This window comes from Helianthus annuus, chromosome 3, assembly GCF_002127325.2.
Source record: "Helianthus annuus cultivar XRQ/B chromosome 3, HanXRQr2.0-SUNRISE, whole genome shotgun sequence".
Taxonomy (NCBI): Eukaryota; Viridiplantae; Streptophyta; class Magnoliopsida; order Asterales; family Asteraceae; genus Helianthus; species Helianthus annuus.
This window is the reverse complement of record NC_035435.2, coordinates 788,350-804,942: the sequence shown is the minus strand read 5'-3', so window position 1 is coordinate 804,942 and position 16,593 is coordinate 788,350. Positions and strand designations below refer to the sequence as shown.

The 16,593-nt window shown below is 36.1% G+C and overlaps 2 protein-coding genes across 2 annotated transcripts; both read left to right on the top strand.

Annotated features, from left to right (window-relative positions):
- The first annotated feature begins 45 nt into the window (after nucleotides 1-45).
- LOC110928436 lies at nucleotides 46-1,378 on the top strand. Its single transcript, XM_022171455.2, has 4 exons — nucleotides 46-663; nucleotides 740-835; nucleotides 902-964; nucleotides 1,044-1,378. Exons 1-4 carry the CDS (start codon nucleotides 184-186, stop codon nucleotides 1,089-1,091), a joined length of 687 nt encoding a protein of 228 aa, XP_022027147.1. The 5' UTR covers nucleotides 46-183; the 3' UTR covers nucleotides 1,092-1,378.
- Nucleotides 1,379-12,214: 10,836 nt separating this feature from the next.
- LOC110928434 (probable flavin-containing monooxygenase 1) lies at nucleotides 12,215-14,588 on the top strand. Its single transcript, XM_022171453.2, has 5 exons — nucleotides 12,215-12,682; nucleotides 12,776-13,016; nucleotides 13,339-13,517; nucleotides 13,597-13,946; nucleotides 14,019-14,588. Exons 1-5 carry the CDS (start codon nucleotides 12,269-12,271, stop codon nucleotides 14,380-14,382), a joined length of 1,548 nt encoding a protein of 515 aa, XP_022027145.1. The 5' UTR covers nucleotides 12,215-12,268; the 3' UTR covers nucleotides 14,383-14,588.
- Nucleotides 14,589-16,593: the final 2,005 nt, after the last annotated feature.

The following is a 16,593-nucleotide window of genomic DNA, read 5'->3' as shown; positions in this document are numbered from 1 at the left end:
AGTTTGAAACTTTTCAATATGATGATAATCTCATAACTCATCCTAGCCAGCCAGCCAAACAGGGCCTGTTGTAATCATCATCATCATCTCTATTGGTGAGGTTTTTGTTTTGTATTCCATCTATCGACTATCAGAGTGTGTTAGTTTATTGATGATTGCAGAGTGAGTTAGGTTAGGGTTGAGATGGGATCAAGAGACGGTGAGATGGAGAAAGGGTTGCTGTGTGAAGGTGAAGATGAGGAGGTATTGTATTCCGCCAGCTTCTTGGAAGCAGAGGATGGTTTCATAAAGCTAAAGACGACACAGTGGATTCTCTATTCCTTGTTACTGATGTTGGCTTGGGGATTGGGACTGGCGATGCTTCTCTATTTACCCCTGCGTCGATACATACTTCGTACCATGATTCGTTCAAGAAACCTCTATATCACCCCCGATGCCATTGTCTACAAAGTCACCAAGCCCCTTCCCTTCCCATGTTTTGGGGTGTTGAAGAAAGAGAAACATGTGTTGCTGGCTTCTGTTGCTGATGTCGTCATTGAACAAGGGTATCTGCAGTCTCAGTATGGCGTCTACTCCATTAGAATTGAGAATGTTGACGTAAGAAGGCCACCGAGCGATGATGTTCAAATCGAAGGCGTTACCAATCCTCAGGCATTCAGAAAGGTTAAGTGTTTGTTATTCATTAATGGTGATTGTTATGTGTTGTTGTTGTTGATGTTCATTGTCTGTCTATTCACAGGCTGTTTTGACGCGCCTTTCGGATATGAGAACTCAGGCCTTGTCATGTATCCTGGAAGATGCTGCTACTGCTTCTTCTGAAAATTTCCAGTCACCGGTCAGTCTAAGACACTAGTTCTAAACCTTTTAGTTTGGCGTTTTTGAATACGTTTGTAATTGGCAGATGGCTAATGCTGGTGAGTTTGCAATACTACAAAAGCTAGACGAAGTTGGGAATTCTCTCAAGGTAACCCAACCCAACCCAACCCAACCTAGTGTGTTTTATTTGATTGTAGGAATGTGCTGAATGTGTTGTACCGGTACAGAGAGTCCAATCCTTGATTGAGGAGCGACAACCAAAGACATCTGACTGACGAAGTAAGGTGTGTGCTTTGTTTCCTGCTAAACCACCAAATCACTGAATAAAATGGTTAGCAGCAGGTCGAGTGTTGTAGTATAAAGCAGGAAGAATCAAGACTTGAGGTTTAAGGGTGAGATAGATCTGAACTGAAGGTGATGGATTGAAATGATGTAATTGTAATCATTTGTTTTCTATATACACATAGGTTCATGAAACCACATATTCACGCATTCACTATTTTGCTCCATTCTTGGACATAAATCATCGATTATCATTTGGAATGAATGATACCTTAAATCATGTCAATCGCCTTCGCCTTGGTTGTTGGTGGTTGGGTTTTATACGTTGTATTCTTTCCTGACTGACCCCTTAGAGGGGAGGTCCACTTTACGCCCGGCGGACATCCTTGTGTTTGGATGGGAAGGGGGGAAACACGCTTGTGTAGATCTAACTGGAGTCTCCCCCCCTTGTCGGGCTCAAGGACAAGGGCTTTGTTGTAGGGCAAGCGGTGCTCAAGGCAGAGGCGAGCAAAGTGGCAAAACATGAGAAAGCCTGCCTGGAGAATCAACATGTGTTTGTCCCGTTTGCGTTTGATACCTTTGGTGGTCTCGCTCCTGACGCTGTGCGACTTTTGAATCGGGTTCAAAAAGTCGTTAATAGTAATTCTTCATCGCTAAAGGTTTCAAACTTTGTATTTAGTAGAATTGGTTTTTCTATTCAAAAGGGGGTGGCGGCGCAACTTGTTGCCCGACTACCTGCCATTGCTTTGTAATTGCCCTTTTTCATGTGGAATGATATTGTAGTGTTCTATCAAAAAAAAAAAAAAAAAAATTCTATCCAATCAATACTGAACTAAATCAGCAGCCATCAGTTGGTATTAACCAATTTGAAGATTCGATATTTAGAATGGTTCGCTGAAATTGGTTAGCAATTTAGAGAAATATGCCCTAGTTCAGGTTGGGCCAGTCTAATCTTGGTCCTTATACGCCCCTAAAAATATTTTAGAACCATTTCCTACCCGTACAAAAGTGGTAGTGTGCAGCAATGTAACTTTGTAATTCGCAACTTTATGTTTGTAACTTTTACTTTATTAGGTCGATAAACAAGTATTTTATGTTTTGTACATATTGCTGTTGCATCATGCGCGGAATTTCACTAGTTAACTTTATAACTGTAATGTACAATATAAAAGATCAAAGGTCAAGTATTCCTATTTTGATGTAATGAAGCTTGTTCATTACAATGGAGACAAATTTTCTGATTCATCGTGCTAGTTTGATATGCACATTTTCGTATGTGCTTAATCGTGCAAATATATATATTCAAGTTTGCTGAATGACTTAATAAGATGGATATGTGGGATAATGGATGAGATTGATAAATCCAGATGTGGCTCTGTCTGCAATGAAGGTAATGTCACTTTGTGCATCATAACTGAACATCTTCTTTCACTTAGAAGTTTGTGATTATTTTAGGTTTTCAATGATGCCATAGAAGCTTTGAGGGTACCCTTTGCAACTGCTAGTATGCTGGTGATGGATCTGGTAAGCTAATTTGAAAACAAAAGCATTTGATGTCTTTGTAACTGCATATTGGCCTCAGGGATGGATGGGTCCAAACTAGTCTATCTCCACAAACAAGCAACTTTTGTATATCATCAGAGGTGAAGCTGTAAGTGCTTTTTGTTTTTATGTGTATTGCCCCAGGAAATGCGGCTATAACAACAACCTTACCCAGTTATTCCCACCTATAGCTATAAAGCTATTAGTAGGGTCTGGGGAGGGTGAGATGCAGGCACACCTTACCTCTATCCTAGGGGAAAGAGAGGCTGCTTCCTGCGAGACCCCCGGCTGGAAATGCATCATGCTATAACCGGGTTCAAATTAACAACTGGAAATAGGTATCTTTAGCATTACATGGTTATGTATAAAAAGATACTGGAATCAAACTTTTCTTCATCTTTACATAAATAATATATTATATATGGTCTAACAATATATTTTATATATTGCACAACGCAATCTTTATGTATGATAAGTGCATATGTATTGTATGTTAAGTAATTGATGATAATGTTATAAGGTAGTGGTGTGATTTTATGCATAGATTAGAGAAGGCATTGTTTGAGGCTGGGGGGATGTGAAGTACATAAATGCACATGCTACATCAACACCAGCTGCCGCTGGAATTGTTTTGTTGGTCAGAACCAAGATTCACATAATCATATTTTGCTAAAGGAGATGTTTTGTCTTTCATTGACTTTGACAATATATTATAAAATACAAATAATTGCAGTTGCCAGTCAACTCTACCATGACAATAGTATGATTGGTGTCTGACTTTTCTCTCTTTATAATATGTCCACAAAGTATCAGCTTCTATTGTTGTAATCTGTTATAAAAGTATTAAGATGTGAACAGGTCAACTTGTCTTTGTTTGGTTTTTGAGCTTTAGCAAGTGAGGTGTTTATGACAGTGCAGTAAATGTAATGGTTTGAATTTACTGCACTGTCATAACTGTCTTTCCAGTGGTAAGCTCTGGAGGTGATGAGTGGAAGTGATAACTGTCTGTCACTTCTCTTGTATTGTTTGGTGGCTTGTTCCAGGTAGAAGAATGTGTTATTGCATTTTTTATGCTAACCTTACATGATATTATCATTATATGGTTTTGATATGATATGATAATAGTAGTCTAAAATGCAAGAGGTCTTTTCCTTGAAGAAGAAGAAGAAGAAGAATGTTCAGTTGTAACAGAAGGATACAATAGTAGAGGTCAATCCATCCATGAACTGTGTAACAAACACTAGAATTTTGGACAAATATTTTTGAAGTCCTTGTGGTGGTACTGGGAACTCGGACCAATTTCACGCTTAGTTACATCCCAAGCGTTGGGGGTGTATAAACTAATAACATAACATGGCTTGTCAATTGCATTCACCAGTTTTCACCAATATCTTCGGTACCAACTGATACTGACTGGTATCGAAAATGCTAAATGTCGGTTCGGTACTGGTACCCGGTACCATTTGCTCATCCTTAATCTGATCCCTTAACTTGGGATGATGCTTCATTTAAAATCACACACCATGCACGCTTAGTGTTAAGTAAATACAAAGAGGTTAGCTAGTCCCAATCCCAAAACAATAATATAATAGCTTACTAAAATATATGTAAGCTTTTAAAACCTTTTTATAGATATGACACAAGTATATAATAAAAATTTCATCACATAGTCGTGTTCTACTATTAATGCCCTAACTTTATAATCATTTGTTTACGAAAACCTTTGTTTCAAATTGTTACCTTTTGCCAACACCAACACCATTATTATCATTGCATTTTCACCCCAAACATGTACCTAAGTCATTATTATCATTGCATTTTCACCCCAAGCGTGTATCTAATTTATCAACAATTCTTGACCATTTCTTCACATTTTTGCCTTCGTCTATCAGATTTTATCAGCCTATGCACATTAAAATTCTGATTTTTGGGTTGGAGTCTCAATTGGTGTAGTCTCACCTGGGATAGAGAACATGTTTGCTCTCGTCTTATCATTATCAGACCCTATGAATAACTTGCTACGAGCGGTTTGATTGTTTTGTACACTATAATTTTATTCAGGTCATCTATGTTTAACCAATATTTACATGGTTAACTATTGATTTGCAAATTAACCATATCAGTTACATTTTTTTATATTGCCAATCTTTTGTAGTTCATCTAAAGTCTAAACATGCCAATTTCACATGTCATGTAACAAACATGTTCAATTCAACATTTTCATACATTAACAACCCGGCCAAATCCATTCTGACCAGTTCTTTGGGGGTTTCAACCACCCATTGACTCATTTCTACCAACTCCTTAAAAAACATCCATTTTTATATCAAATTGAACATTTAAACTCTCCAACACATTTCAATATCCATCTTAAACTAACTAGAATAAAGATTTGCCAAATTGACTCTCTTATTAGTCAACATCATATTCTGGTCAAAACCAGCAATTCTATATTAGGATTGATTTGTTATGAGTTTTCTCTGCTGACATTCATGATTTTTATAATACTTTTTATTTCATTAATGGTGATTAAATAAGTGTTTTGACTTCATTACCCTTGCTAGTCACAAGTCAAGTCTCTGTTAAGCTCCTTGAAATATTCTTCTTCCTGTTTTTCTATTTTCTGTTTTGCTTCACTTCAACCCACTTTTTTCTTGCTAAAAGTTGAGTTAATAAATTTCCCCTTAATGATAAAGCTGCTTCACGCACTCAAGGTGCATATGCCTCTTCCGGAGCCTAGGAGCTCAAGTCCAAATCGACAATCAAACCAATCAGAAAATTAGAAGAAAAGAATTTTAATTGAATAACTCTCAATCTTATTAATCGAAAAATAACTCAAAACTGATTACTCTTCTCTTACCCTTAATCGTAACTTTGATCAGGTTATAGGACATGGCCTGGTTACAATTAGAGTAGGACTAAACTCTCTAGTTAGATAATAATAGAATAAACCCTCATGCTATCTAACATGTCAATTATAAATTAAATATAACTCATTTAATTTATCCCTAATTAACTTAACCAAATAACTGTACTAATTCATAACCTCGGTTTAGTCGGCCCAACCCGCCTCATACGCTCGAGTACGGGAATTACGTCTAACAGGCACAAGACGCTTAAAAAGCGAGTGCTTTTTTAATCGAGACATACGGTATAAAAATACAATTTTTAGGGGTTTTAGACATGTTTTAAACTTGTTTAGGTCTAGTTTAATAAAAGGCATTACATTAATACTATTTTACAAATATAGTAAAAATCTAATATATATATATATATATATATATATATATATATATATATATATATATCATAGAGGCCGGTTATTGTACAAATTGCCTTAACGTACGCTGCGTACGAGATGCAGTATCAATATGCGAATTTTTTTTAACATGCGATCTTTTGTTATTTTCAACATGCGAGATTTCCATTCTGGGCTTATAACATGCGCACTTGCCATAACGTATGCTTCGTACGTTAAGGCATTTTGTATGATACACTTTTCCATATACATGTATAGTGAAAGTGTAAAATACAATATCCCTTAACGTACGATGCGTACAATAGAAAATTATAACGTGCGTAATTATTTTTATAACATGCGTGATTAGGGTTTACCCCATGCGCGATTTCTGATTTTGTACATGCGTGATTATGTTCATGCGTGATTTCTGATTTGTTCATGCGTGATTAAGATTTGATTTTTATAACATGCGTGATTTAATATCGTACGCATCGCATGTTAAGGAATATTGTACGTTAACCTTCCCATATATATATATATATATATATATATATATATATAGGGTCAGGATTTGGGGAAAACGCCCAAAAGTGTGAAAACGGTAGGAATGATTGTCAGCCACAAGATCTTTCTGATTTGTGGCTAGGATTGATGCGGTGGCGTTTTTGTAAATATCTATAAATTTCAAATGTGTGCGTGCTTCATTAAGGGTAAAAAGGTAAATTGTCCATATACATATCCTTAAAAACAACACCGAAACATATAAACTTCCCACAAAAACCTCCCCAACTTCTATGGAAAATGTGAAAACCCTAGATTAACGCGAAGACTTATATCATGGCGTCAGAAGATCGATCACGATCCAAAAGTGGAAAACAAAGTGAGTTAACTGGGTTATAGATTGTACTAGTTAATTGATGTTGTTGGTGTTTTAGTTTCAAGAATATTTATGTAGATTCTAGAGGAAATGACACCAGAGAGTCACCTCATGGTAAACGCCAAAAACCCGGTGAACAAATGAAGAAGGCAACATGATATGCACAAAAGCAATACATTTCAGTTAACTGTGTTTGCAGATTCGGACTGGGCTAAATGTGTGGACAGCCGTAGGTCTGTCACTGGTTTTTGTATATTTCTTGGTGGATCCTTGGTTTCATGGAAAAGCAAAAAACAAAGTGTCGTTTCACGGTCCTCTGCCGAGGCCGAGTACAGGTCCATGTGCAGTACCACATGTGAAGTATTGTGGCTGCTGAATATCTTAAGGGAACTTCATGTTGGTGTGAATATTCCGGTTGTATTGAAATGCGATAACACTGCAGCTTTGTCTATTGCTGCCAATCCTGTCTTTCACGACAGAACCAAGCATTTCGAAGTTGACTTGTTCTTTCTAAGGGAGAAAATTGCATCAGGGTTAATCAAAACTCATGGGGTTAAGACCGAGCATCAGCTAGCTGACATATTTACCAAAGGCTTACTCCCAAAAGCTCATTCTGAAATGTGTAAGTTGCTAGGTCTGTCAAATCTTTTTCCACATTTAAACTGAGGGGGGTTGTTAAAATATTAGTATTTATCCAGTATAAATGTGCCTATTTTTACACATTTTATTTATTTTTAATCATTTCCTTTTATCTTTGTTTGAGAGGTTTGGGCTATGATGTTTGGACTGCTGGCTTTGGGCTTATTGCCGTTAGTATCAAGATGGGCTGCTGGCTTGGGCTTATAGCCGTTGTGTCTAGTTGGGCTGCTGGCTTGGGTTCCTGTGTTGTCGCCTAGGGTTTGCCTCAGGATAAAAGGGGGCTTGGTCCCTTGGCTTATGTATTCGAGCTCCTCATTTCTTGTTCATCATTTCTTTGTTCACTGCTTTGTTTCCCTATCCTCACACGTACATTCGTGAGTCTAGGGTTTATCTATTACTTGTACCGATCATCCTGTTGGAGATCCTTTTGCTCTTTTGTTCGTTTGTTAATCTGTGATGACAGATTTGTTCAATCATTGTATTTGGTGCTAAGTTTACATAATAAAACTGTTTGATTCTTGAGTTCTAACAATGCGATCCATCACTCCGGATATAGATGGAGATGTCTATGCTTGATCATGAGGGACTTATACTTGGAATTGGTGTTAATTACATGCAATATAGAATACATATTGGCATATGTAGTGTCTAGTAGTGAGTGTTAAAACTAGGCACCAGAATTAAAGATAAACTTTGTGATAATTGGTAGGGAAATGGGATTATTATGCCTTGTTGACCATCTCAATTCTCATGATGCTTGTAACTAGCTAGTGACTAGTTTGTCATTCATTGCAAGCAACTATTAATTCAGTAATCTGCGTACATATAATTACAAATAAGAGGAGAAACATGCACACATCAAGAAAAAAAGAAAGAGGTGCAATGGATTCGAACGTTTCTAGAAGTATATGTTTAATAATTGAATTGAATATTACATATTTCCAATTTCACATGTTTGACCTGCAGGTGTGGAAAAATGAACGTGGGTAGTTGCTAGGAAGTGTGAATGATCAAGACTTTCGCTGATACTTCTTAGTAGGTAACGTAAATTATATATAATTAGCTGAATCGTTAGAATAAAAAGGATCAACGGCATGCAGTTGGTTAATAAACTAACGAACTTATAGCTTGGTCTTATCTTGTCAAATATTATACATATATATTGTGTTGTACGTCTACCAAGAAACTTAATTTCTCATAATTAATCAATCTCAACTCTCCAATAGTCCTATAAAAAAAATACCCAAACAAACCATCAGCTAGCTTTTTTTTTCATTTCTAGATTTATATATTCAGTGACATGATTAGGCTAACAAAACATCTGAAAAATATATAAATAAGTTTGGGAACAATCAATGTCATTGGTGAGAAGAATTCCAGGCAAAGAAAGATTAAAAAAAAAGATAATGAAGAGTCGTACACTCTAGTTGAACCTTGATAAGTATGATCATTGGTTTCCTCGAGCTTTCCTCAACATTTCAGCATCTCTAGCTTTTAATTTGTTACAAGTTAGGCTACAGGGTGTGGTATAAAGCCCCTAGGGCTTTATCACGTCACCTCACCGCCACGTCATACAGGGGGCTTTAAAGCCACTTCCTTTAACTTGCATGGTGTGGCATAAAACCCCCCTTTAAACTATAACGCCCCCCTTTAAACCAAACTCACCTCGATTCCCTCAAATTCAGCTTGTTAACGTGATGGAGGAAGGGCCATGGTGCCCCCCTTTACTTCCGGCGGTGTGGTCGATGGTGTCCCAGGGGCGCTATAGTTGCTTAATTGACAGGATGACGTTAAGCCATACCCCCTGGCCTTACAGCTTAGTTTTTATAGAAACCCGGCCAAACATTGATTCTAAAAATATGTGGTAGGAAGCATAATTTTAAAAGTTATGCTAAGAGTACACATATTTTACTCAAAGAATAAAAAACACTCCTAAACATGTCTACTTAACTAATACATCACATTTTAGATATTTTTTTTTTAAAGACACCTAATTTCTATGAAACTCTATACATATCCTTTATATATTCACGGCTTAACGTACTTCACGTACGACAACGTGCGTGATTTGTTCTATAACATGCGTGATTAATGTTTTCAATATGCGTGATTATAGTGTTTCAACATGCGTGATTTTAAAATGAACGTGCGTAATTACCTGTCGTACGTGATGCACGTTAAGCCTTAATGTACGTTAACCTTCATATATATATATATATATATATATATATATATATATAGGGTTAGGTTAATTAGTAAACAACCCTTTGATTATGAGCACTTGTGAACTAATTCTAACACTTATTATCAATACACAAGTGTAAATTAATGATCAGGATTTGATAATGAAAATACACTAATGTATTTTACGATTTAATGATGTAAATCAATAGCCATGATTTGTTCACTCAGTTCACAAATACACTATTGTTCACTCTAGAGTTTCACCATATATATATATATATATATATGAAATAAATAATTCATGCAACCAAAATCAAATCAAAACAAAAAAAATAGTAATAAGAAAACAATTTACATGGCCCCCACAGATACCCATGAGTTATCTTTTTCATATTCAAGTTAAAAATACAATATTGTTATGAAAATACATTTTACAAATATTAAAGTATAATACACCAAAAAAATAGTTAAATGCCATTTTAGTTTATGTGGTTTGGGACATTTTTCCAGTTTAGTTCAAAGGTTTCATTTTTTGCATGTGGGTTCAAAAAGGTTTCACTGTTGCCATTTTAGTTCACTGGGTTAACTTCATTCATTTTTTTTGTTAACGAGAAAGACAATTCGGTCATTTTATATGTAATTTTGTTAACTAGAAGGGCAATTCAACCATATAAAATGACCGAATTGCCCTTCTGGTTGACAGGAATAATGGATAAAGTTAACCTAGTTGACTAAAATGGCAATGGTGAAACTTTTTGGATCCACAGACAAAAAATGACAACACATAGACTAAAAATGACAACACAAAAAATGAAATCTTTGGAATAAATTAATAAAATGGTCTGAAACACATAGACTAAAATGACATTTAACTAAAAAAAATAAAACTAGTGTAAAAAGTGTGTATATATATAATATTTTTAAAATAAAAACAAATAATTCATGCACCCAAAATCAAATAAAAACAAAAAGAAAATAAAAAGAAAAAACAATTTACATAGCCCCCACAAATACAAATACCCATGAATTATGCACAAGAGAACGAGCTACATCTTGCCGCCCTTGTGGCGGGCATGACCGCATAGGCCACTGGAACACCCTAAAAAATAGGGTTGGATATATTTTATAGCCAACTTCAATCACCAATTCAAATTGCTAAATGCAATCCTGGGTAGTTAGCTATGAATTTAGGGGGAGCGGGGCACCCTCAGTGACCCCATGCGGGGACCAACTTTGTCAAGCGGGGCGGTGCCGCCATTTAGGCGGGGAGCCAAATCGGGGAGGGGGCACCGAAGAAGGAAGGAGAGAGAAGGTGGACCATCCTTTTTTTCAACCAATGAAAACTTTTTTTTTTTTGAATAAAAAACAATTCCCCTAAGAGGGGAGTGCCGCCATCAAATTTGGGTACGAGGAGAGTTTAAGAGGGGAGTTGACGTGACATAACCTGATTGGGTGTGCGAGGGGACTCCCCTAAGAGGGGAGTGCCCCTCTCACCCTTACATTTCCACATTTTTTTTAAAACATAAATTTCTCTTAATCCATACAAACATGAAACATCATTACTAATTACATTTATATTTAATAATCAATTTTTACATTTGCATTTATATTTAATAATCAAATTGTGTTATATACCCGATCGTAATATTTACCAATTAACTTTTTTGTAATAAATAAATATATTGCTACAACATAATTTATTTAAAGTGAGGAATTGTATGAATGGACCCAAAAAAAAAAAAAAAAAAAAAAAAAACCCTAAACCCTTACACTCATCTCTTAAAAACCTAAAAGCTAAACCCAAAACCTAAACTCAGACAACATAATATATAGATAGCCTTTCATTATATGTTCCTAAAGGGTGCTCGGACGATACAGCAAGAAACACTAGACACCCGTAATCACATTACACTCTTACTTTAAAAGAATAATTTGCTCATATTTATAGTGTAATATATTTCGTAATAAATATTAACATATGAAAAAAGATATGCAGGTTTAAAAATCATGAGACTGTATAAAATTATGAAAAAATAACTAAGTGTGTGTTTATATATAATGTTAACAATTTATTTTAAAGGATTTGTATTATATGTTTTAGAAGTTATAATCAGTTAAATTTTTAATATTATATTATATAAATAATATATGTATATAACAATAATACATAAAGCTAGCAAAGTAGTTAATTATAAAAAAAAGTAGCCAAAACATAATTACAAGTATTAGGATCGATCTGTGTTGTCCACATGCATGTTATAATACTTGGGATACCACATAATTAATCATCGGATGTGTAGTTACACACACACACATGTTGTTTTGTCATCGATGACGGCGGTTTAGTCCTTCTGAAATGGAGTTGTAGATTCGCTGAAGCTAATTAGAAAGGTTATTAATTTAATTATTAATTAGAAATGCTAACTAATCGCGGATAACGTACACATAGATTGTTTCCTGGTAAAAACGTAGCATTTGAATTCAAGAAGCATGTGTAAAGCAAGCAAGCAAGCAAGCAAGAGCAGTTAACTCAAATATGAACACGCCTCACCTTTTCAAGATTTGCTTAAAAGTCAATGTGGAAATTCAAGTATAAATACCACCACCTCCCTCAACCTTTCAAGTGCACCCACCATATATCATTCTCACTCACGAGCCAATACATACACATATATACCTTGCTGCTGATGGCTGTCATCTTCTCCAAGATAGGCATTCTCGGAGGCGGCATAAGTGGGTTAGCGGCCGCCAAACAGCTGGCCGAGTACAACCCCGTGGTGCTGGAGGCCACTGACTCCATTGGTGGTGTTTGGAAGCATTGTTCCTTTCGGACCACTAAGCTTCAGACTCCTCGTTGCGACTACGAGTTCTCTGACTACCCTTGGCCACTCAGAGATAACTCCTCTTTCCCATCTTATACTGAGATACTTGAATATCTCAACTCTTATGCTACCCATTTTGACTTGTTCAAATTCATCAAGTTTAACTCAAGGGTCGTCGAAATCAAGTTAGCCACTCATGATCACAAATCATCATCTAATTTGCTTTCTCAAAAACCATTTTGGGAGGTTGCTGTCCAGACCATTGATGCTTCCATTCAGGTTTTAACTAATTCCATCTTCATATATATATACACATGATATTATTTTGATTTGTTAAATTAAGTTTCAAGTGTATTACATGCATGCATGCAGTGGTACAGTTTCGAGTTTATCGTGGTGTGCATGGGGAAATATGGAGACATACCAATCATACCAAAGTTTGGGAAGAAGAAAGGGCCAGAGGTGTTTAAAGGGAAGGTGATGCATTCTCAAGAATACAGCAAGCTCAACGCAGAAGAGTCTTGCCAGCTTCTCAAAGGAAAGAAGGTGGTGGTGGTGGGTTACAAGAAATCAGCCATTGATCTTGCTGTTGAATGTGCCCAAGCCAACCAAGGTACTTACGTACAAATTGTCATGCATGTTACCACCAATAACAAACAAACAAACAAACATTTTCTATATTGAGAAAATAATGTATGGTGGTCATACATATATTTTAAACATGATGGCCGCCTGCCTGCCTGTCGAGGGAGGGTCCATTCCTGATTTGATGTGTGTGGAGGGGTGACACTGGCTAATAAAATTCAAACTTCCACACCGCATGCATGCTTTGACTTGTTTGTCTGTCTGTCTGTCTGTCTTGTTAAAATAGCCTAATTAAGGCATTTGACTTTCTATTTTGGTACTAAAATAAATAAATAAATAATAATGATCAGGGGAAGAAGGGAAACCATGCACCATGGTTGTTAGGACTTCGCACTGGATAGTTCCACACTACTCCATATGGGGTTTGCCCTTTTACTTGTTTTATTCAACCAGGTTCTCTCAGTTCCTACATCAGAGGCCAAATCAAGGCACTCTCAGGACTATGTTGTGCACCCTTTTATCTCCCGCGGTAATTAACCCTAGCTAACTTACTGTCGTCTACTATATATATAATGTTTGGTTCACTGAAAATTATAATTATGTTTTAGAGAAAAGCTACATCAAAGATGATCGAGTCGTATCTGCTATGGAAACTTCCACTGGTGAAGTACGGACTGAAACCAGATCACCCTTTTGAGGAAGATTATGCCTCGTGTCAGATGGCCATCTTGCCTGAGAGCTTCTTCCCCGAGGCAGATAAGGGCAGAATCAATTTCAAAAGAGCTTCAAGTTGGTGGTTTTGGGAAGATGGTGTTGCCTTTGATGACGGAACCAAGATAGAGGCCGACCTTGTCATTCTTGCCACTGGATTCGATGGCAAAAAGAAGCTTCGAGCTGTATTGCCCCAACCCTTTTCTGCTTTCTTGGAATTTCCCTCTGGCATCATGCCTTTATACAGGTATCTATCAGTTTCTTAATCACTTCACTAATTATATGATAGTTATTAATTAATCAACGTGCGTACGTACAGGGGCACGATCAATCCCTACATTCCGAACATGGCGTTCATGGGATACGTAGAGAGTGTTTCAAACCTCCATACTTCAGAGATACGGTGCAAATGGTTAGCGCGGTTGATAGGCGGTAAGTTTAAGCTGCCAAGCATGGAGAAAATGGTGGAACAGATAAAGACAGAAGCGGAAATAATGAAGAAGACAACCAGGTTCTACAAGAGGACATGCATTTCGACTTTCAGCATAAATCACAGTGATGAAATATGTGAAGAGATGGGATGGACTTCCTGGAGGAAGAAGACCTGGTTGGCTGAAGCATTTAGCCCATACAACAGTCAGGACTATCAACAACAGGATGATGATGATGATGAAACCAATTAACTAATTATATACATGCATGCTCAATTCTACGTTGTTATTAATTACTTTTTTATGTTTATTATTATTATTATATAAAGATAAAATAAACCAACCACCTTTAACTAGTGGTTCATTATAAATAACATTTTGATTTCGGCAATTTTCCCACAACGAATCTTGCATACGACATACGATAATAAAAAAAAGCAAGAAGTTAGCTTTATGTTTCCCCAATCTTGGTAAATTTTATTTTTGTTGTTTGTATTGAAAACTAAAAGAATTATAACGAGAGAGAGAGAGAGAGAAAATGGAAATTGGAAAAAATACATCATGTATGTTTTTTGTTCCAAGATTTGGAAAATGCAAAATAAGAAGATAACTAAGCTGACAACAACATTAACAAGGTAGTTACACTTTATAAAACAAAATAATTAAATAAATCTTTGGCCAGTGTATTTGAAAAATAAGTTAATCATATATTATATTTTTTTTTGAACGGAATCATATATTATACAGTCACATATTCTAAGCCCAGTTGTTTTTATAAAAGTAAAAAAAAAAAAAAAACTAAATAAAAAATGATAAATCTTTGATATCTTGCGTCAAAATAAAAGGTTGACTTTTTTTTTTAATGGCGAATTTGAATCACTGACGGACCACTGGAGTATCATCGTGCTACCAGCGGAACCACCCGATCATATCCATCTCCACTAGGCATAATGCTTATACACCAATTCAGGGGTAAACCCAATAAATATGGGAAACCCTCTTGTGAGAATCGAACCCACTACCTATTGGTCCCAAAGCTTTATCTCACCCCCAAGATGCGAATACCATATAAAGCAATGGGCAAAAGGTTGACTTTTAAAACCATAAATTATTAAAACTAATTTTTCAAAACCATTTAAACAAACTTAGTTTTTTAGGAATTCAAAGACTTCAAAGATATTTATTTTAAAAATATATATACACAAAACTTAAATTAAAAAAAAACATAAAAAACTTAATTTGTGTTAACTAATTATAACTCTTAAAAGATAACCTTTACAAAAATATTTGAAAACTTCATTTTTAATAAAATATTTAGAAACTTAAAACTGTTAAAATTTTGTTTTCAAAAATATTATGAGTATCAATGAAGTAATTTTGAACAAGATAATTATGTGAACTTTCACGATCTCTAAATACATGAACTCTTAATCTTGTAGTATCTTCAACTTGATGATGTATTGCTGCTTGTGAGAGAGAAATATAAGTTAATAGAGATTATCTATATATTATCTATATATTAAAAAACAAACACAATGAGCAGTGATGACATTACGTTTAGGTTGTGTGGAGTGGGCGTTGGTTAGGGCGGGGATGTTCTTTAACGCCAGCTGCTCCACTCTGGGTTGGCGTTGCCCCTTTGGCGTGGGTATTCAGCTAGGCGTGGGGTGGGGGGAGGGGGAAGGGGCGGGGGCAGGGTGACTTGGCTGACTTTGATTGTCTGGTTCAATATGGCTGACTTTGGTTGGCTACTTTAACTAAAAAAAATTCACATGGCTGGCCACGCCAAGCTAAGACACGCCACACCACACCCCTCAGTTTTCACCTTAACCTTATTGATCCTGCTCTCGCCACATGTCGAGCAATGTCCCCAGCCCAAGCCCCTCCATTTCCCGCAGCCTTAAGAAGTTGCCATGTGGCGGTTGGCCCACTAAGAAGTTGCCACGTGACATCTTTTTTTTAACTTTTCTGTATGCTATATATTTAAAAAAAAAAACTGAATTCGTAACTTTGTTTAATTTTTTCATGCGTTTCGTTGTACATTTTGTTTGTTTATATATGGTATATGAGTTCATGCCAGTATTGTGATGGTACCCTGACAAACCGAACTGATTTCTATCAAATAATTGTTTTGAATCGATGTAGATCACACGTTGATATTCTTTTGGTCATATCACGATTTTATTTTTTTTATTTTTCCTTTTTCAGTTGCTATAACGAGCATCTGTACTGTAATATAACGAGATAAAACGATACCAATTAAATTCCTATCGCGCAACATCGAACAGCTACCAGCGCAACGCGCCGGTTTTCATACCACTAGTTCTTATTAAAATATGAATTGCTATGACACACCCTGTGTCTCAGCAGGTCGATATGTGAACAATTGAATCAAGCATTATAGCAGTAGAAAACCAAAACTTATCATTATCATTAATCTTAATACCGCCTTGGTCAAGGCAC

Coding starts and splice junctions, on each gene's coding strand:
- LOC110928436 (XM_022171455.2), top strand. CDS start 184: ATGGGATCAAGAGACGGTGAGATGGAGAAAGGGTTGCTGTGTGAAGGT. Junction 836..901: donor CTGAAAATTTCCAGTCACCG/GTCAGTCTAAGA, acceptor TGTAATTGGCAG/ATGGCTAATGCTGGTGAGTT. Junction 965..1,043: donor AAGTTGGGAATTCTCTCAAG/GTAACCCAACCC, acceptor GTACCGGTACAG/AGAGTCCAATCCTTGATTGA.
- LOC110928434 (XM_022171453.2), top strand. CDS start 12,269: ATGGCTGTCATCTTCTCCAAGATAGGCATTCTCGGAGGCGGCATAAGT. Junction 12,683..12,775: donor CCATTGATGCTTCCATTCAG/GTTTTAACTAAT, acceptor GCATGCATGCAG/TGGTACAGTTTCGAGTTTAT. Junction 13,518..13,596: donor GCACCCTTTTATCTCCCGCG/GTAATTAACCCT, acceptor ATTATGTTTTAG/AGAAAAGCTACATCAAAGAT.